Raw genomic sequence first — 17,553 nt, 5'->3', positions numbered from 1 at the left:
AACAATGTATCAAAGTTTCAAATTTGTTGGATTTTTCTCCGATATATATTAATGAGTAATACGAGTTTTTTAAATGTTAACATCAAAATGTATTATCCATTCAAACATATAACATACAAGTGACACTTGAAATTGTTAAACAGAATAGTCTACTTAAATTACATAAAATCGTACATCCATGATTTTATCATTTAGATTTCGAATAAACAACATTTATTTGTAAAATATCTTCAGTGTATATTTCACCTATATAAATATAAATCTGTATATATAGCTTATTATAAAATAACAATTGGCATATAAATGATTGCTCTTTGATTTTACATTGTATAATAACAAATATTTACAAATATATGTCCATGCAATATCAAACAAGTCGTCACGCTAATATTGTCATCGTCATCTTTCCCGAAGAAAAGATAGGTTATTGACATTTATTAATATCGACTGAATTGCAAATTAATTTGTATAGTAACCGCCGGACAGCGTATAATAGTTAGTTTCGGTGGCGAAAATTAAAAAATAATTGAATTTGAAAACCTAACGGTAGTGCAGTCGTCAACTTTCATCGTTGTCCATTGGATATTTTTTCAAGTATCTCTGAAAAGCTTCTGCTATTGTTTGCCTGTAAAAAGATGTTCAAAATTTTTTTAAAAAATTGTTTCCGTTTTAAAATACAACGAGATCGAATATCTTTTTAATCGACAGAAATTAACCGTTTTTTTTATTTTACATAAATGTATCAAAGATTCATCTTTCGGACTTAATTGTACTCTTTATCAATCTTTCACGTAAAAAAATAAATTATCTAATTAATGTAATTCGGTAGTTTATTTCAAGAAGTAAATGTTAATATAATAATAAGCACATACTAGTATAATTACAATAAATAAAAGAGAAATGGTTATGGAGAATTTCGGGAGCTTGAATTACATAAATTGTCATCACGTTATTGTAGTTGCTGTCCAATAATTGAAAAATTTGAACGCGTTGACATTTAATATATGCAAATTCAAATAACATCTTCAGATAAATAAATTATTTTTCGTAAATAAATTATTTAACGTAAGATTAATGTCATCAAATATAAACTATATTGTATGAATTAATTTCATGAAAATTCATTCTAAACTTTTAATGCGAATGAGTTACGTTATGAATGACAATCAATTACCTGAACATTTTCTGATAAAGCAGATAGGCGCTAACGTGGCCCGCGTCAACAAAACGAATTTCAGCTCCAGGCCAGATTTGTTCCAGGCCAATGCAGTCGTCTCGCGGTACATAGGCGTCGTCCCTTGCGCACACCGCTATTATTAGTTCAGTATCGACGGGCCTCTCGAAATTCTGTAGATGTGTGCATTCGTCCATGATTCCTCTCATAAATTGCAATGCTTCATGCTCACGCCATTTTTTGTCTGAAAATAGTGGGTGTTTCGACACAGGCAATAGGCAGACCCCTGCACACATTTTGGAAAAAACCAGTCACACTTTTGTGGAACTCATGCTGGGATTGATTTGATATGATTATTTTTTTAATGGAAAATGATTTTTGTAAGCTTGTGCAATATGGATAACACAGGCTTTAAGATGTTGTATTTTGATATTTCTTATATAAATATTTCGTTATTATGAGATTTTCTTGCACTTTTATGAGATCGACCATCACAAATATTAATTGGCCACCCGTTTTTGCTAATTTATTCATTCAGAGTAGGTATGAAAAGTTGTATCCTAGAGGACTCGAAAATTTTATATTAAGAAAAACTTGTCCATAGTTTTGCTTTGCATTTTATAAAGAAAGAAAAAATAATGTAATTTTAGTTACCATTTGTGACTTTGTAACTACAAGTCTAATGCATTCATCACTTAACGGTTCTAAAAGTTGAATTCAAGTTTTGAAGCTCATGCTATCCATTGTATTACATTTTATGATTAGTATATGAAATTTCAGCAGCAATATTAATAGGATTTGGTATTCCAATTTAGGGTGATTGACATGCCATAAGTTATAGATGAATGAACCCCGTTATTTATAAAACAATGAATAAACAATCGATTACCTTTTAGAGTCTCTTGTTGAGGATTTCTAAACCTGCTAGATAAAAGATTAAGTGGAAACAATTTTGCTGCGGCTGTTTCTTCTGCTATTTGTTGTTTTTCTGTTGTACCATTTCCATTATAGCTGACTATTTGATTATTGTTTACATCTTCAATGCCTTCACTTTGAATTTTACGAAATCGCTTCATACTTGCTGGAAAGTGTTTGGCAAAATGTTGTCCTGCTAAAAATGCTTCCTAGTAAAAAGAAAAAGAAAGAGAAAATCTATTACACAAAAAATTAATGAATCGAAATTTTATAAAATTATTTATTTACTTACATCTTGATCAATAATTTTTACCATTTTGGCCAAGTCATTCTGATACTCTTTATTTTCAAAATACTGTGATTCTAACAATGCCCAATTAATAGAAGCACTCATGACACCTTGTGTAAATACAGGAGAAGCAGTTGACCATGAAAGACATGGAACTAATGGTATTGGTTTTGGCCAGTTGGTTGCTGCAAGAGATGCCATCTAAAATATATGAGTGTAAATAATTTAGAAAATAGCTACTACAATATTTAATTTGTAAATAAACTCATTCAATAAAAGAAATTGAAAATATTGCACAAAAAATTTACATACATGTCCACCCATTGACAACCCAGTTAATCCTAGAGGTCCATATCCTTGTTGCTCACACCAGTTTAGTATAACGATAGACTCCATGATTAAACATCCTCCCATTATAAAAATATCAGATACGTTATGTAAACTTGATCGACTAAAAATCAGTTTTTCAATCAATTACTGTATCTATATTTAATAAACATAAAATGTTTCATTATGATACTCACATTTGATCTTTTGGTTTTCTAAGACCATAAAATGGATTTTCTAATAAAATTGATCCAATCCCTGATTCCTTCAATAATGGTTTAGCCACTAAATTTCTTCTTCTCCAAAAATACTATATAATTTACAGGAAAAAAATTATATTTAAAAGATGATCTAAAAGTTTCAAATAAATAAATAATAAAAATTTGAAATGTAAAAATGTTTCTTACATGATCTCCAGTTCCAGCTAAATGTAAACACATTGGTCGTATTTTCTTTGATGACCACTCTTTAGGCAATATCATTTGAAAATAAGCAGTTTTGGCTTCTTCAGGCATAATACCAGGTAAATTTTTTTCAAAAGGTGATTCGAATTGTCCCTCCACAACATGACAATCAGACCACTTTTCATCCTAACAAGCAGAATAATAATAGCTTATTCATGAAATGACAATCTAAAAATAGTTTGCTTTAAAATACATACATATACATACTTTTGTTATTGTAATAGGGTAATCCCGAGAAATAAGGTTGTAACAAGCTTCACGATTAGATACAACTTTCCTAAATTTGAATATCCTATAAATGATAAGCAAAAACTTGTGAATGAGTTTATATAAATGTATAAAGAACTGTGTAATGCAACAAGTGTATAAGTGTACTTTAGATAATATATTTGAATGAGAGTGAGGTTAAGTTGACTTTTTTTTTAAATTATTTATAGTGAGTTTTTGTGAATATCAATATTGTTGAATGAAAAATAACTATTGATGGCATAGTTTTTAGCATAAAAAATAATGGTTGCACGATTCATTCATAAATAGTAACTAAGATTACTTGAAAAGTCACTAAGTATCAGGTATTTTCAAATATTTATTAATAAAAACATGACCCTATGTCAGATAAAATATGTAGGTAAATCTACCTCCTCAAATTGTCAGGGTTGCCCCAACCTTTTGTGAAGAACTTTGTGAGCAAAATGCTCCTGTAGACAGCGTCTAATCGACTTGGAGGCATGATAATAATACCTTTGTATTTTGATAAAAACGACTTCGTGAAAACCACACTTATTTTGCACAAATGAATTTCATCACACTTGACCTCAGTGTTATCATCATTACATGTGTGAATAGTATAAAAAACTTCGTAAAATCAAATCTAAAAATACAGTCTTATAGTCGTCGGTCGTAACGAAATCTCCTGTCTCACTTGCGCGCACTTAATATTATTGAAGCGAGGCCGAACGATGCGCCACAAACATTGTTTGCCGTCGCACTCATCTGCTCTGTGATGGGCTGGGTTATTTAATGGAAAGATATTTTTCTAGAAGTACGTTGACGCATCACGTAAAAAGATGTGTACGTCCTTCCTTGCGAAATTTCTAATTTCGACGTATAATTTGCACGTAATTTCAAGATCGTTGACGTAGTGTGAATGTATTACATATATAGATGTTTGTGATTTTCTCCGTCCTTTTTCGCGCTTATATTTTTCCGAAATCCAACCCGGCAACCAACCAATGGAGCGGCGAGCAGCTGATCAGACCATTGAGGCACGTCAAATGATCGAGACGACCCTGGCAGAAAAATGATTGATTTAAAAAATATATATACCATTAGCTTCGTCTTAATTTGTACCACCCGAAAATTGCTTTTTTGGAATTTGTATCCACCCCCCCAACAATTTTAAAAAAAAGCGAAAAAAACGACATTTCGGAAAACTCATAGACCTGGCAGAAACAAAGTAAAATGCAAAAAATTAATAAAATTTATGATCCTGGCAGAAAAATGGTGCATTTTCTTCAAAAATTTAAAGTAAATAGCTTTATGTCTATTTATACTATTCAAAATTATCTAAATTTTCTTTTTGTACCCCTCCAAATTCCAAATCCAAAATTATATTGAAATTATAAGAGCTGTATTAATAGGAATGGGTTATTTCAAAAAATACCCCATTCCTATTAATTAATACAGCTGTATTAATTAAATAACCCATTTCTATTAATACAGCTGTAATTACTTAAAATTTTTCTGCCAGGATCATAAATTTTGTTAATGTTTTGCATTTTACCGTGTTTCTATGAAAAACGCTGTATAATTCAAATTCTACAGGGGTACAAATTATTTTTTTGGATTTCGTAGATGGTACAAATTAAGAAGACATTCATAATCTTTTACATTAAACTTTCACGATTTTTCCGCCAAGAAAAGAGATTTTCCGCAGCGCGGAAGACACGAAATTAGAATCGTCGAATTAGACTACGAATTAATTTTTTTCTCAATATTTTCGAGGGTTTCATATTCCAAAATAAGTATTTTTCAAATGGTACTGATTAAGGCAAGGCTGGTGGTGTATTTTGTTTTAGGAAATAAATATTTTTCCTATCAGAGATTTCTACTTTATCATCCGAGTAATCAGCTGTTTTTGCGGATGTAGGAGTTGAAGAACACACGTTAACTTAGGACTTTGTATTTTAACATGTCTAATTAAATTTTAGAGTGTAAAAATTACAATGAAACTATTTTCAGTTGGTAAAATTTAAGGTAAAGCTAGAAATATATTTTTTTCTTAAGAAATAAAAGATTTTCCTGTAAAATTTATCAGTATTACAATCGCACAAAAAACATTGTATTATTCAAATTCTACAGGGATACAAATGAGTTTTATGCATTTGTTAGATGGTACAAATTAAAAAGAAGGCATTCATATATAATTTTTTTTTAAATCGCATGATTTTTTGCTGGAAGATAGATTTTCCGCCGCGCATGCGCAGTAATACGTTAATTTGAATTGCTAATCTACCCTACGAAAATCTTGTTTTTCTCTATTTTTAGAGAGGGTACAAATTCCAAAAAAGCATTTCTCTGATGGTACAAATTAAAATGAAACTAGCGGTATTTTTTTTTTTATGATATCAATCATTTTTTGCTAGGAGTATGAGTTTTCCGAATATTATTTTTTCGCTTTTTTTTTAAATTTGGGGAGGGGGGGTGCAAATTTCAAAAAAGCAATTTTCGGGTGGTACAAATTAAGACAAAGCTAATGGTATAAATATTTTTTTTAAATCAATCATTTTTCTGCCGGGGTCGTCTCGATTTAACGGGTATACTTTTAACCGGTTTCTGTATTGTTTTATTTTGATCAGATTGACGATATGATTCAATTCGGCAATTTTAGTATTATTTAGTACTCAACTACGTAATAATTATATAAATGAGAAACAAGATTATATAAGTTCCACGAAATAAATCCATTATCTATCTAGCGTGGAGAATAATAAGATCAATCAAAACACAACGGATATTTTTAACCAATTATTTAATTCGAACGGACTTGGTATGTAAATTTTACATTGAATAAATTAAATTTAAATTAAAGTAGAACGCGCCATACGTATAAGGGTGACAAATTCCATTTCTTAAGATGTTAATTTTAATTGGTATCGGCCACACGTTGAAAAACGAATCAATTATATTTTAATTTTCTAATTGACGATCGATGTGTATGACATTTCAATTAATTTACCCCATTTTGCTTCGAGTAAACTTGATATCGCGGCAAAAAATACAATTCGAAAGATTACGTTTAATACAAGTGCATGGAACCAGTATCGCGGCTCTGTCTCAATTCGATTCTCTACCTTTCTTCTCTCTTGGTTCGAAGCGTGTGATATACATTTCAAAATTAATCGCACAGTTTCAATAACAACTTTGAACGAGCTCTACTTCATAAAGAGCAATATGAGACGAGGTAGCTTGATAAGTTATAAAGTTATCTGGATCCGCTGCATATGGCCGGGTCAGCGTGGGTCACTATGTCGCAACGATTAAATATGCATCGATCATTGGGCACGCTGCTCGCTCAACCTCTTCGTCAACGTGCAATATCGGAGGGATCTTAGGGTCACATTGATGAGCGCGCGTAAAATCGCCTCGAGCTGGATGCAAACGTCGGCTATGCCGCGTTGATCCTCGTAAATGTTGCCCTCGCGTGCAATTCCAATAATGCGTTTCGGAAGTAACGTCACTCACTCGCTCGACAATCGACGCGCGAATAAAGCGGCCGAGCGCGCATCGCGCGAGGCGATATTCCGACGGCAAGCAATCCGGAACGCCGGGGATCGCTCTCCTCGGCGATAGTCGCAGCGAGGAACCTGAAAACAGGCCCGCCGTGAGAGCCGGTCGACCGAGCGGAGGGCATCCACCGGTGCATCCGCGCGCGTAGGAGGCTGTCGGCCCGGCCACACGTACTCGCGCCTATGGTGAGCGGCGGCGGCGGTGGCGGCGGCGATGGCGGCGGCGGTGGCGGTGGGACGACGAGCGGCATCGCGAACTGCGCAGCGCGCAGTGTCGACCGGTCGCGGCGAGCGAGCGGACGTACGCGCGCCCGACGAGTCGTCCTCCGCAGGTGCGTCGTCGCGCTGCCCAGCCGAGCCGTGGATCGCTGCACGTGCGCGCACGGACGCGCGACCGGCTCCTCGGCTCCCGCGGCCCCCCGTGGTCGCTCGGCTCGCCGGGCGCGCGCGAACGGCGCGACGCAGTTGCCAGCTCCGACCGGCTGCGGTCGGCGGCCCAGCGAGCGCGCCCGGGTGGCGCACGGCGAGGGCGCAGCCAGCGGGATGTCCACGCTGCGGATGGCGCTGCTGCTGGCGGGCGGCGCCGCGGCCGGCCTGGCCGCGCTCTGCGACTCCCGGACCTGGTGAGCGCCGGTCGCGGCGACGCCGGCCCGGCGAGGCAGCGCGATGACGCGGCGCGCGCTTTGCTCCGCAGGCACCCGCAGCACCTGTGGGGCGCGTCGCGCGACTTCTGGCAGGCGCAGTGGGACAAGGTCGTGTGGGCGCTCGGCGACGACCCGCTGACCTACTGGGTCTACGGTAAGAAGGCCCGCCGCGGCGATGCCTATCGGCAGCGAACGTCTGACGCCCGCGTTCCCCTGTGCGCGCGCAGGCACGACCAGCCTGACGTTCGCGGTGTACTGGACGGTGGGCGGACTCTACACGCTGATGGACCTGACGGGCCGGCCGCGCGCGCTGCGCCGCTACAAGATCCAGCCGGGCGCCAACGAGCCGCCGAGCCGGCGCGAGCTCGCGCGCGTGCTGGCCCAGGTGCTGTTCAACCAACTGGCGGTGGGCCTGCCGCTGGCGCGGCTGGCCTGGCCACTGATGCGCTGGCGCGGCCCGCCGGCGCTGCGCCCGCTGCCCAGCCTGCACGCCTGCCTGGCCCAGCTGGCCTTCCACGTGCTCTGCGAGGAGGTGGGCTTCTACTACTCGCACCGGCTGCTGCACTGGCGCGGCCTCTACGCGCGCATCCACAAGCTGCACCACCAGTGGACGGCGCCCGTGGCCGTCACGGCCATCTACTGCCACCCGTTGGAGCACGTGGCCTCCAACCTGCTGCCGCCCTTCCTGGGCGTCTTCCTGCTCGGCTCGCACGTCGCCACCGCCTGGCTCTGGTTCTGCCTGGCCATCCTGTCCACCCTCAACGCGCACTGCGGCTACCACCTGCCGCTCTTCCCCTCACCCGAGGCCCACGACTTCCACCACCGCAAGTGCGTATGCGCCTGGCCGAGGGCCAACCGCCGCCAGGCTCACGTCGCGCCCTCGGTCGCAGGTTCAACCAGTGCTTCGGCGTGCTGGGCGTGCTCGACCGGCTGCACGGCACCGACAGCCTCTTCCGCCGGTCCGCGGCCTACCGGCGCCACGTCATGCTGCTCAGTCTGCTGCCGGCGCGCCAGCTCGTGCCCGACGACGGGCCCACGGAGCCGCACTGCGCCGTCGCCAACACCATCCGCCGGCACTCCAGGAGCCTGTCCTCCTGCCTGCTGTCCCAGTGAGCTGCGCCAGCCGACCGAGCCGACCGGCTGCCCCCGAGCGACGGCCGCGCGCGATCCCCGCTCTGCCGATCCCCTGCGCCGCCTTCGCCCGTCCACGTCCGCGTCGACCGCGCCCTCTCGCCTTCGCGGCAGTTCGTTCGCGCGCGATTTCGTACCGATTGCCGCGCTTTTGCAAGAGAACCAACCGGTTCGTGAGAAACGGGATAAACGGAAATGCCGCAAAGTCGACATTCGGTTGATTTCTTCGCGACCGCATTCTTACTCGTGCCGATCTCAAACTCACGCGTAGCTTCGAGAACCATTTCGACGTCACGAACGAGACACCGACTTTTTTTTTCTTTCTTTTTCGACAAACCTTCTCGCAGCGGCGGTCACTGGCAATATTTGATTCACCACGAATTATAATAAAACAAACAAAACTTTTCTCTTTAATAAAGGATTTTATATATTCTTCACCTGCGTTTCTTTTATTAAAAGCTACCGGAGTGCGAGCTTTCCAGTAGCTGGAGCGAGCGAACAAAGTCGACAATCCAAACGATACCCTCCGAGCAATATTCGAGAAAGTTACGAGATTCTACTTTCCCGCACTCACGTTGTAATTATCTACTAATACGAGATGATTTTCCGCGATCACTGCACACAAGACGAACTCGAACTTCGCTTTTCACGCACATGATGCGCAATATCGTATCGTGACTGTTTTATTGGGCAACTAAAGGAGAAACTAAAACGATTTATGCAACTTTCAACGCCATCAATGCCATTACAGTTTTCGTATTTTCAAATTTTTTTTATTCGCAATGGCAGAATCAATTATAAATCACATTAAAAATTAAATGCCACAAGTTGAATTTCAGAAAATGTGACGTATTTACAGTTTATAGTACACTTTGACACTAAAATACGAAGATCAGTATGTTACAATTTCATATATTAACACTTCAATCTCATCTTAACATCACAGCTTTGCTGCACATTATTTGACTTCTTTTAATGTTTTATCATTTATAATTACACAATTTTGTCCTTCTAAAATAAAAAACCTAATTATAAAGATTCTAATTAAATCCTAATTATAAATCTCTTACTTCTCTCTTTTTAAAATATTGTACCAGACAAATTATAATAATTAAAAAAAGTCTGTAGTAAATATGAGAATGATTACTTAATTTAAAGATGAGTATATATCATTACAGATAGGTATGTATGTATGTACAAATTTTTAAACAAGTTGGTTTATCTTATAACTTTTTCAATTGTATATTGCTTTCAGAATGAAAATTTAATAATTGCATCAAAAGTAAATTTATCAAAGATTTGTAAAAATAGTTTGGCAATTTTTATAAAAGATTTAACAACTTATTCATTATACATTCCATCGATCAAAAAATCCATTCTTCGATAATGTCTTTTATCCCAATAATCTCTACCTCTCTTGTATAAAACATAAAATGCTGCTCCTAACAACGGTAAGGCTGTAATTGTAATAATAACAGGCACAATATAATCAATTTTTCTTGGCATACCCAACAACGTTTTACTTGTGGGAAATTGTGGCATTGATTCATCTTCACCTTCTTCTTCGGCAAAAGTAACAGTAGGCTTCGGGTTGAATTGTCTCACCGTTGTAGTACTATTTATTTTAATTATTACATTTGCAGTTTGCTTTTCATGAACCAGAGTGGTATGCAAAAGTGTTGTTGATTTTTGAGTTGTAGATGTTAGTTTTGAGGTACCTAAAGATTCACTGACTGAAGGGCCCTCGTCAGTCTTTTCTTGAACTGGCTTTTCTACTAAATTATCTAATGGTAGATTATCATTTTGGTTAACTTTGTAATCTAAATCAGCCAAAACTCCTTTTCGAGGTTTAATTTTTGTAGATTCCTTTTTAATGAGTACAGGGGATTCTTCCATTGTCATTTTTTCCTACAATTCATCAATTAACCGAATGCTTATAAAAGCAAAAGACAAAATGATTTGCTAACTTACATCTTTGGCGATAGGTCTGTTTGCATCCAAAACAGGATGTTCAGTACGCTTGTAATATACTGTCTCTTTTGTTTTGTTCTCATTATGTACTGTCAATTCATGAGATAAACTAACGATAATAATAATGATGAATATATGAAATCCTAGCATTTTGTTGACACTTGTGTCCGGCAGTTAAATAGTTAAGCAAAACATGGAAATGATTAATTCAATAAAGCTATGCTTATTGGAGAACACTATTTACCCGTGAAAAAACATATATAAAAACAAGGAAAATAAAGCAATACAAAATATTATCTAAATAAAGACCGTCAGCTGCTGTAGATGTAGTTACTGTAGACATAAAAATAGAGCGCGGATACGGTATGTATGTAGTATGCAGAATTTAACGCTTAGAGTGAGGGAAGGTATTGAGCAACAAATAGTAGAGAGCTTTTGTCTCTTTCTAGTTAACATTTATTGGCTGTCTCCACGCATGCGCATTGGATCGGCACCATCCGCTGTATTTTTGAATTGCAGCTGAATAATCATATTATTTCTTTAGACATTTTTTTTCCGCAGCTCTTCTTGAATCAAATTAATTTAGACACTATTGTATATTATGTGGTATATATCAATTAATTAATGAACTTATGCACAAGCTTTAACGTAAACTCTCTAAACAGGCAATCTTTCTAGATTTCAGATTTAGCTTTCAATGATGACGTCACTGTTCACACAACTTTCACCATTTCAAATTATAATATCTAACAATACCGTTTAACATATTAAATGAATTTTCAATTTTTTTTTTCTCTGTTTTATGTATCGTTCATTTTTAGTTGATTAATAAATAGCAAATTTATGACAAATCTAATAAAAATGGATTCTCGATCGTTTAAATACGATTTACCGATTGAGTTTGAAGAAAACACGCTATTTGACATTCGTTTAACATTGTCCCGATCGGAACTATGCATTCTGGCAGTTTAATTAATATTTATATTTATTGTTGTGTGTAATTTTCAAAGAATTTTTTGTAATATTCGACTTGTTGTGTGACTTGTGAATACTTAAAAATTCAATTTAATGATGAAAAGATCATCTGTGACATATTTCTTTACATGACATGAAGAATATTCAAATTTCTGAGTAATATTTTGATTACTGTGAGGTACGTTCTAACCTATAATCAAAACTACCAATTTTACTGTAAATAATACAGGGGAAAATTAAGCTTATCTGATAACACTGTAAATCGATATTTTATTTCAGCAAATTAAAAAGGAAACAGCAAAATGAGGACCAGAAGTAATTCAGGGGTTCGATTGGATTACTACCAGCGAATAGTTCACAAAATTATTATGGACCGACAAAATCCTGTAACTGGTCTTTTCCCTGCAAGCCACGACAATAATCATGCTTGGATTAGAGACAATGTTTATACAATATTGGCTGTTTGGGGTTTATCAATGGCTTATAAAAAGACTGCTGATGCCGATGAAGATAGAGCAAAAACCTATGAATTGGAGCAGAGCTGCGTTAAGCTCATGAGAGGGCTTTTGATGGCAATGATGCAGCAAAAGGAAAAAGTAGAAAAGTTTAAGTCCACACAAAATCCTTCTGATGCATTGCATGCAAAATACAGTTCAGTCACTGGTCAAACTGTCGTGGGAGATAATGAATGGGGACACTTACAGATGGATTCTATTTCACTGTATTTATTAATTTTGGCACAAATGACTGCATCAGGTCTTCAAATAGTATTCAATTTGGATGAAGTAAGTTGCAAAAAATAAAATTAAAGATAAATAATCTCAATAAATTTGATACATGTATAATTTATATTTTAGGTTGCTTTCATACAAAATTTAGTGTTTTATATTGAATCGGCATATTGTACACCAGATTATGGTATCTGGGAAAGAGGTGATAAAACAAATCATGGTTTGCCAGAGTTAAATGCAAGTAGCATAGGTATGGCTAAAGCAGCTATGGAAGCCATGAATGAATTAGATCTTTTTGGGGCCAGAGGTGGCCCAACCTCTGTCATTCATGTTTTAGCTGATGAAGCTCAAAAATGCCAAGCTGTCTTACAGTCAATGCTACCTAGAGAGTCTAACTCTAAAGAACTTGACAGTGGCCTTTTATCTATTATTAGTTTTCCTGCTTTTGCTGTAGATGAGCCTAATTTAATTCAGCTTACAAGGGAAGCTATCACAAAGAAATTACAAGGGAAGTATGGCTGCAAAAGATTTCTAAGGGATGGTTACAGAACACCAAAGGAAGACCCAAACAGGTAATTTATTTATTTTCTATAATATATTAATATGAGAATTACATAATGTTTTGCTTTTCGCTTATAGGTTGTACTATGAACCATGGGAATTGAGAATGTTTGAAAATATTGAATGTGAATGGCCACTTTTTTTCTGCTATCTTATTTTGGACTATTGCTTCCAAGGCAATAAAGAGGCGATTACCCGCTATGCCAATATGCTTGAAAATATTATACTGAAAACCAAGGATGGCATAAGATTAGTACCAGAACTCTATTCTGTTTTGCCTGAAAATGTTGCAGCTGAATATGCAGAGCCAGGCAGTCAGGCAAGGCAAGCTTTGGGTAGAACCCCTTTCATGTGGGCACAATCCCTTTATATTTTAGGGAAATTACTTCAAGAGGTAAGTTAACTTAAAACTCCTTTAATTCCTGAAAGCAAACTTAAATGAATCATTCTATCAATAGGGTTTCTTAGCTGTGGGTGAATTGGATCCGCTAAATCGACGTTTGTGTAGCGAGAAGAAGCCAGATGTTGTAGTTCAAGTGGTCATTCTGGCCGAAAACAACGAAATTAGAGAAAAAATTGCACAACATGACATTCACGTGCAAACGATAGCGGAAGTGGCGCCCATAGAAGTACAGCCAGCTAAAGTTTTAAGTCACTTGTACACGTACTTAGGTTTGTTAATATTCTTGTATTGTTAATCATATATAATGTTAGATACCTTGCATAATCATTTATTTATTTATTTATTCTATTGCAGGTCGAAATAAAAAATTAGGTCTATCTGGTCGTAAGTCTCGAGACGTCGGTATTTTAAGTACTAGCAAGTTATATTCATTGCACGACAGGATATTTGCGTTTACACCACAGGTAAAGTACTAGTTTATCTTGCGTTATGATAATTATTATAGATACTCGGTTCCAGCGGTTATCTCTATAATTTTTCCCCTCAAGAGCTCGAATGTGATAATGATTATTTTAATGGCACATGTAATCGAGTTTCTGATCTACGTGAAATTCAGTTGACAGACATGACCCGCTTCTACATCGCTTCGGACTATGAACTCATGATTGACATATTCAAGGGGGAAATTAATTTCTTAAAGTCTAGCTGGCAGAACATGTTAGGCCGACCACTTGTCGTAATGCCCCTCAAGAATGCTCATCTAGGTACAGTAAAGCCAACAAACCTAAATCCCCCGGTTTTGTATAAAGCTTTGATTTATTATCCTTTTGGTCTAACGACAGAGAGTTTGTAATGAGAAGCAATCGAATTTTCAAATCGACTACACTGACTGACTAAAAAAAGGACTGAAGATAGACAAAAATCACAAACCAGTCAAACGCCACACAGAGTTGGCTTTGAATTATTAACCTCATCAAGTTGGTTCTAATAATAAAAATCACACATCTTTCATTAACCAGCATGTTTTGTGTGTTGCGTTTTGTCTACATTTTGAATAGCTCTGCGAGTACTGCCAAAAGCCAACCAAGTAACCACAGAAACAAATAGGAAGCTAGTTTAGTAAACTGAATGATAAGTCGCATAATTGTAAAATAAAAATGATTTTCTCGATCTCTTGATTACACGAGCTTCATTGGTTTTGTTTGGTATGCGTGTGTGTTGCATGTGTTTAGAACATTGACGTCGAGGACTACTATACGTCGAATGACGCGGCTTTCCTGGCTGATACATTTACGACCAACTTGGCATTCCTCACGATCAACTGGAAACAAATGCTCGGCAGACCGACCGTAACGCTAGTCGCTACTCGTGGCTACTTAGGTATGCCGCCTAAGCTGATATGAGCTTTTCTGTAAAAGATGGAAAACCATTGAAACGAAAAATTGATCTGCTTATTAATTGACCGATTTGCTTGTCGACTAAAAAGAACTGCCTCAAAGCAGAGTCCCCATTTTTTGTCGCGAGCGTACAATGAGAGACCTTTTCCATGTGCTTTTCGCAGATCAGGGCAAGATCCCACTGGCTATGATAACGACGATGAAGAAATTGAAGAGTGGTTACATCAACGGGACTCGCGTGTCGCTCGGCAATCTCAACGACTTTCTGAGCACTTCGTGCATCACGAATCTGAGCTTTCTGGGAAGTCCCGAGGACGGTCGCCCAGACAGATTGAATCCACAGGTCAGTGTGATACGTTAAAGCTCGCGAGAGAAGCTCAATGCTGACACTCGCCTCTATGTGCGATACAGGTGCAACAGTACTTGGACGAACACCTGATGAAAGCTTTCCCGCTACGCACGAGTTTATTGGACAAGCCACCGACCAACAGCGGCCGCAATCTTAGACGGCGAATGTCCGTGAAGGGTGCCATCAAGAAAACTCGATCGATCGCCGTGGAACGTACGTAAGCGATTCAAGCTGAAGCTCGAAGAGCAGCGCATTCGATCATCATTTATATACTATTGTTTGCATGAGTTACCATACCTGTCAAGGGAGTTTTTCGTTAAACCCTACTAATCTACACCACTATCATCCATAACAGCGGTGGAAATCCCGATTGTACTTCAAGAACGTAAGTGGGTCATGACTAAAAACGACAAGCATGCTACGCGTAATAACCAATGTCTCGACGGAATGCGCACGCATGCCAGGGAGGTGCAGCTTAGAAGCGCGTGGCGATTGATGGATTAAAGCGCGACAAATAATTATAGCGGAGATCCTGGGAATGGCTGGCGAGGATCGCAGACCGTCAGCGGTACTTTCGTCGAATCCCTTCATCAAGGTGACCGACACGTCTTTGAGTCCCGCGTCGAGCGGTACCGACATACCGGAAGTACGCACGCCTTCGCCCACCGAGGACCTGGTGGCAACGGTGCCAGCCTGGAGACCTCATTCGCCGAAATTCGGCAGAACGCGCGTAAACTCGGAGACGCAGTACGCCGACACCGAGGTGGAGGAGCTAATGGCCATGCTGCGAGAAACCGAGAGCCTGGAGGAGCAGGGCGATATCCTGCAGTACCTGGTGGACTCGCAGGGACTGCATTACAACACGGGCATGCTGGAAGCCGGTCACCCGGTTCTGGTCAAGGACCTGCTGAAGGGCCTCTACGAAAAAGCCTGCCAGCAAAAGATGTGGGGCATCGTTCGCCACGTGGCTGGCATGCTAGGCAAGCGAGTGGAGGATCTGGCCAAAGCCGTCACCGACTTGCTCGTGCGTCAGAAGCAAGTGACGGTGGGCATGCCGCCAGCCAACGAGCACACTATCGTCGCGCCGCTACCGGAAAACGAGCTGCGCTCCCTCATCCATCAGGCCTACGGCGACGACGAGTCCACGGCCATGCTCACGCAGGAGCTGCTCGTCTACTTGGCGATGTTCATTCGCACCGAGCCGCAACTCTTTCACGAGATGTTGCGCTTGAGAGTCGGTCTCATCATTCAGGTGATGGCCACCGAACTTTCGCGTACTCTCATCTGTAGCGGCGAAGAGGCTTCCGAACATCTACTCAACTTGTCGCCCTTCGAGATGAAAAACCTCCTACACCATATCATGAGCGGCAAAGAGTTTGCTATCAGCAGCGGTATGTCTATATCTATAAGCATTTTGGGAGAGCTCACCTTTGCTTATTGACTCAACTCGTGCTTTTCTCGTTCAGTTGGCCGTGGCAACTTCTCCGTTGTCAGCTGTAAGTCTAGTCGAGTCAGCAAGGTACGAAATCTATACTTACATTTTACACGGCTCTTAAGATTACACAATTTACGTTCGGATTATAGAAATCGCAGATCGGTGGCTTGTTAAGTGCCGACAAAGACACTGCCGAAACACTGGAACCCGATAGGCAAGGTCAATGGCTCAGGAGGCGAAGACTCGACGGGGCACTAAACCGCGTGCCACGAGACTTTTATCCCCAAGTTTGGCACGTTCTTGAGAGAGTATGTAACAATATTAAATTTCATGATATATTTCAAAGAGCCATTGTTCACGGCAGTTGTGATGTTTCAGTGCCAAGGATTAGCCATCGAAGGTAGAATACTCGCGCAAAATCTCACTCAAGAGATGACTCCGGGAGAACTGAAATTTGCACTAGCCGTGGAAACAGTCTTGAATACTATTCCACAGCCGGAATATCGTCAATTAGTCGTCGAAGCTCTAATGGTCTTGACCCTCGTCATCGAGCACAACGTCGCATCGACTCTGGGTGGTCTCATAGCTGTCGAACATCTAGTACATAAAGCCAACTCTATATTTTTAGAAGACCAAGTCTGTTTATTCAAATTTTATAGCTTTGCTGTCACGCTACTGCATTTGATTTTACGTGATTTTGTTTTACTTCTAGATGAAAGTTGACGGGGACGCAACGCTCTGCTGTGCCAAATCTAAAGATCAACGAGAAACAACTGCAATGGGTGGTCTTCTTTGCGGAGGAGCTGCTTATATTTGTCAACATTTTTATGATTCTGCGCCCAGCGGTAGTTTTGGTACAATGACTTACATTACTAGAGCCGTCGCTAGTTTGTTAAGTTGTCTACCCAAGGAAGGCGATATAGAGTGTACAATATCTTAACGAATTGATTGAATTGTTGATTTATTATATCTTCATTTTGATCTTTCAGTTTAATTTTT

General features: G+C 39.7%; 4 protein-coding genes across 8 annotated transcripts; 2 read left to right on the top strand and 2 right to left on the bottom strand.

Moving 5' to 3' along the window:
• Window positions 1-87: 87 nt before the first annotated feature.
• LOC131666239 (protein ABHD18) lies at window positions 88-4,370 on the bottom strand. 2 transcript variants are annotated; one of them, XM_058938731.1, is made up of 9 exons: window positions 3,808-4,370; window positions 3,377-3,461; window positions 3,113-3,295; window positions 2,903-3,015; window positions 2,691-2,829; window positions 2,382-2,579; window positions 2,064-2,298; window positions 1,175-1,460; window positions 88-625 (listed from the first exon to the last, which is right to left on the bottom strand). In XM_058938731.1, exons 1-9 carry the CDS (start codon window positions 3,897-3,899, stop codon window positions 559-561), a joined length of 1,398 nt encoding a protein of 465 aa, XP_058794714.1. In that variant the 5' UTR covers window positions 3,900-4,370; the 3' UTR covers window positions 88-558. The 2 variants fall into 2 exon arrangements, with proteins under 2 accessions (XP_058794714.1, XP_058794715.1); XM_058938732.1 differs by having other exon boundaries at window positions 1,175-1,418.
• A 2,128-nt stretch (window positions 4,371-6,498) lies between these two features.
• LOC131666169 (fatty acid hydroxylase domain-containing protein 2-like) lies at window positions 6,499-9,169 on the top strand. The gene is made up of 4 exons (XM_058938581.1): window positions 6,499-7,580; window positions 7,652-7,755; window positions 7,829-8,429; window positions 8,492-9,169. The coding sequence occupies exons 1-4, from the start codon at window positions 7,141-7,143 to the stop codon at window positions 8,712-8,714; spliced, it is 1,368 nt and encodes a 455-aa protein (XP_058794564.1). The 5' UTR covers window positions 6,499-7,140; the 3' UTR covers window positions 8,715-9,169.
• Window positions 9,170-9,292: 123 nt separating this feature from the next.
• LOC131666170 (uncharacterized) lies at window positions 9,293-11,079 on the bottom strand. The gene is made up of 2 exons (XM_058938582.1): window positions 10,704-11,079; window positions 9,293-10,640 (listed from the first exon to the last, which is right to left on the bottom strand). The coding sequence occupies exons 1-2, from the start codon at window positions 10,851-10,853 to the stop codon at window positions 10,074-10,076; spliced, it is 717 nt and encodes a 238-aa protein (XP_058794565.1). The 5' UTR covers window positions 10,854-11,079; the 3' UTR covers window positions 9,293-10,073.
• A 575-nt stretch (window positions 11,080-11,654) lies between these two features.
• Window positions 11,655-17,494, top strand: LOC131666249 (probable phosphorylase b kinase regulatory subunit alpha). Of its 4 annotated transcripts, none has more exons than XM_058938750.1 (15): window positions 11,655-11,856; window positions 11,958-12,463; window positions 12,536-12,981; window positions 13,049-13,364; window positions 13,429-13,642; window positions 13,728-13,837; window positions 14,606-14,753; window positions 14,935-15,113; window positions 15,182-15,332; window positions 15,475-15,504; window positions 15,644-16,510; window positions 16,586-16,638; window positions 16,704-16,862; window positions 16,933-17,190; window positions 17,267-17,494. In XM_058938750.1, exons 2-15 carry the CDS (start codon window positions 11,981-11,983, stop codon window positions 17,492-17,494), a joined length of 3,642 nt encoding a protein of 1,213 aa, XP_058794733.1. In that variant the 5' UTR covers window positions 11,655-11,856; window positions 11,958-11,980. The 4 variants fall into 4 exon arrangements, with proteins under 4 accessions (XP_058794733.1, XP_058794732.1, XP_058794735.1 ...); XM_058938749.1 differs by lacking the exon at window positions 14,606-14,753 and adding an exon at window positions 13,990-14,137; XM_058938752.1 differs by lacking the exon at window positions 15,475-15,504.
• The last annotated feature ends 59 nt before the right edge of the window (window positions 17,495-17,553 follow it).

The sequence above is a fragment of the Phymastichus coffea genome, unplaced genomic scaffold (genome assembly GCF_024137745.1).
Source record: "Phymastichus coffea isolate CEN01 unplaced genomic scaffold, Cenicafe_Pcof_1.1 PCOF00057, whole genome shotgun sequence".
In the NCBI taxonomy this organism is placed as follows: domain Eukaryota; kingdom Metazoa; phylum Arthropoda; class Insecta; order Hymenoptera; family Eulophidae; genus Phymastichus; species Phymastichus coffea.
The sequence above is the reverse complement of the archived record's forward strand: the minus strand, read 5'-3'. Positions and strand labels throughout refer to the sequence as shown.

Excerpts from the sequence above, each read along its gene's own strand:
- LOC131666249 (XM_058938750.1), top strand. The coding sequence starts at position 11,981 with ATGAGGACCAGAAGTAATTCAGGGGTTCGATTGGATTACTACCAGCGA. Across the intron at positions 15,114-15,181 it reads CAGACAGATTGAATCCACAG|GTGCAACAGTACTTGGACGA; the intron begins GTCAGTGTGATA and ends TGTGCGATACAG. Across the intron at positions 16,863-16,932 it reads TTTGGCACGTTCTTGAGAGA|TGCCAAGGATTAGCCATCGA; the intron begins GTATGTAACAAT and ends GTGATGTTTCAG.
- LOC131666170 (XM_058938582.1), bottom strand. The coding sequence starts at position 10,853 with ATGCTAGGATTTCATATATTCATCATTATTATTATCGTTAGTTTATCT. Across the intron at positions 10,641-10,703 it reads ACAGACCTATCGCCAAAGAT|GAAAAAATGACAATGGAAGA; the intron begins GTAAGTTAGCAA and ends GATGAATTGTAG.
- LOC131666239 (XM_058938731.1), bottom strand. The coding sequence starts at position 3,899 with ATGCCTCCAAGTCGATTAGACGCTGTCTACAGGAGCATTTTGCTCACA. Across the intron at positions 3,462-3,807 it reads AACCCTGACAATTTGAGGAG|GATATTCAAATTTAGGAAAG; the intron begins GTAGATTTACCT and ends TATCATTTATAG. Across the intron at positions 2,299-2,381 it reads TAAAAATTATTGATCAAGAT|GAAGCATTTTTAGCAGGACA; the intron begins GTAAGTAAATAA and ends TCTTTTTACTAG.
- LOC131666169 (XM_058938581.1), top strand. The coding sequence starts at position 7,141 with ATGGTGAGCGGCGGCGGCGGTGGCGGCGGCGATGGCGGCGGCGGTGGC. Across the intron at positions 7,581-7,651 it reads CTCTGCGACTCCCGGACCTG|GCACCCGCAGCACCTGTGGG; the intron begins GTGAGCGCCGGT and ends TTTGCTCCGCAG. Across the intron at positions 7,756-7,828 it reads GCTGACCTACTGGGTCTACG|GCACGACCAGCCTGACGTTC; the intron begins GTAAGAAGGCCC and ends GTGCGCGCGCAG.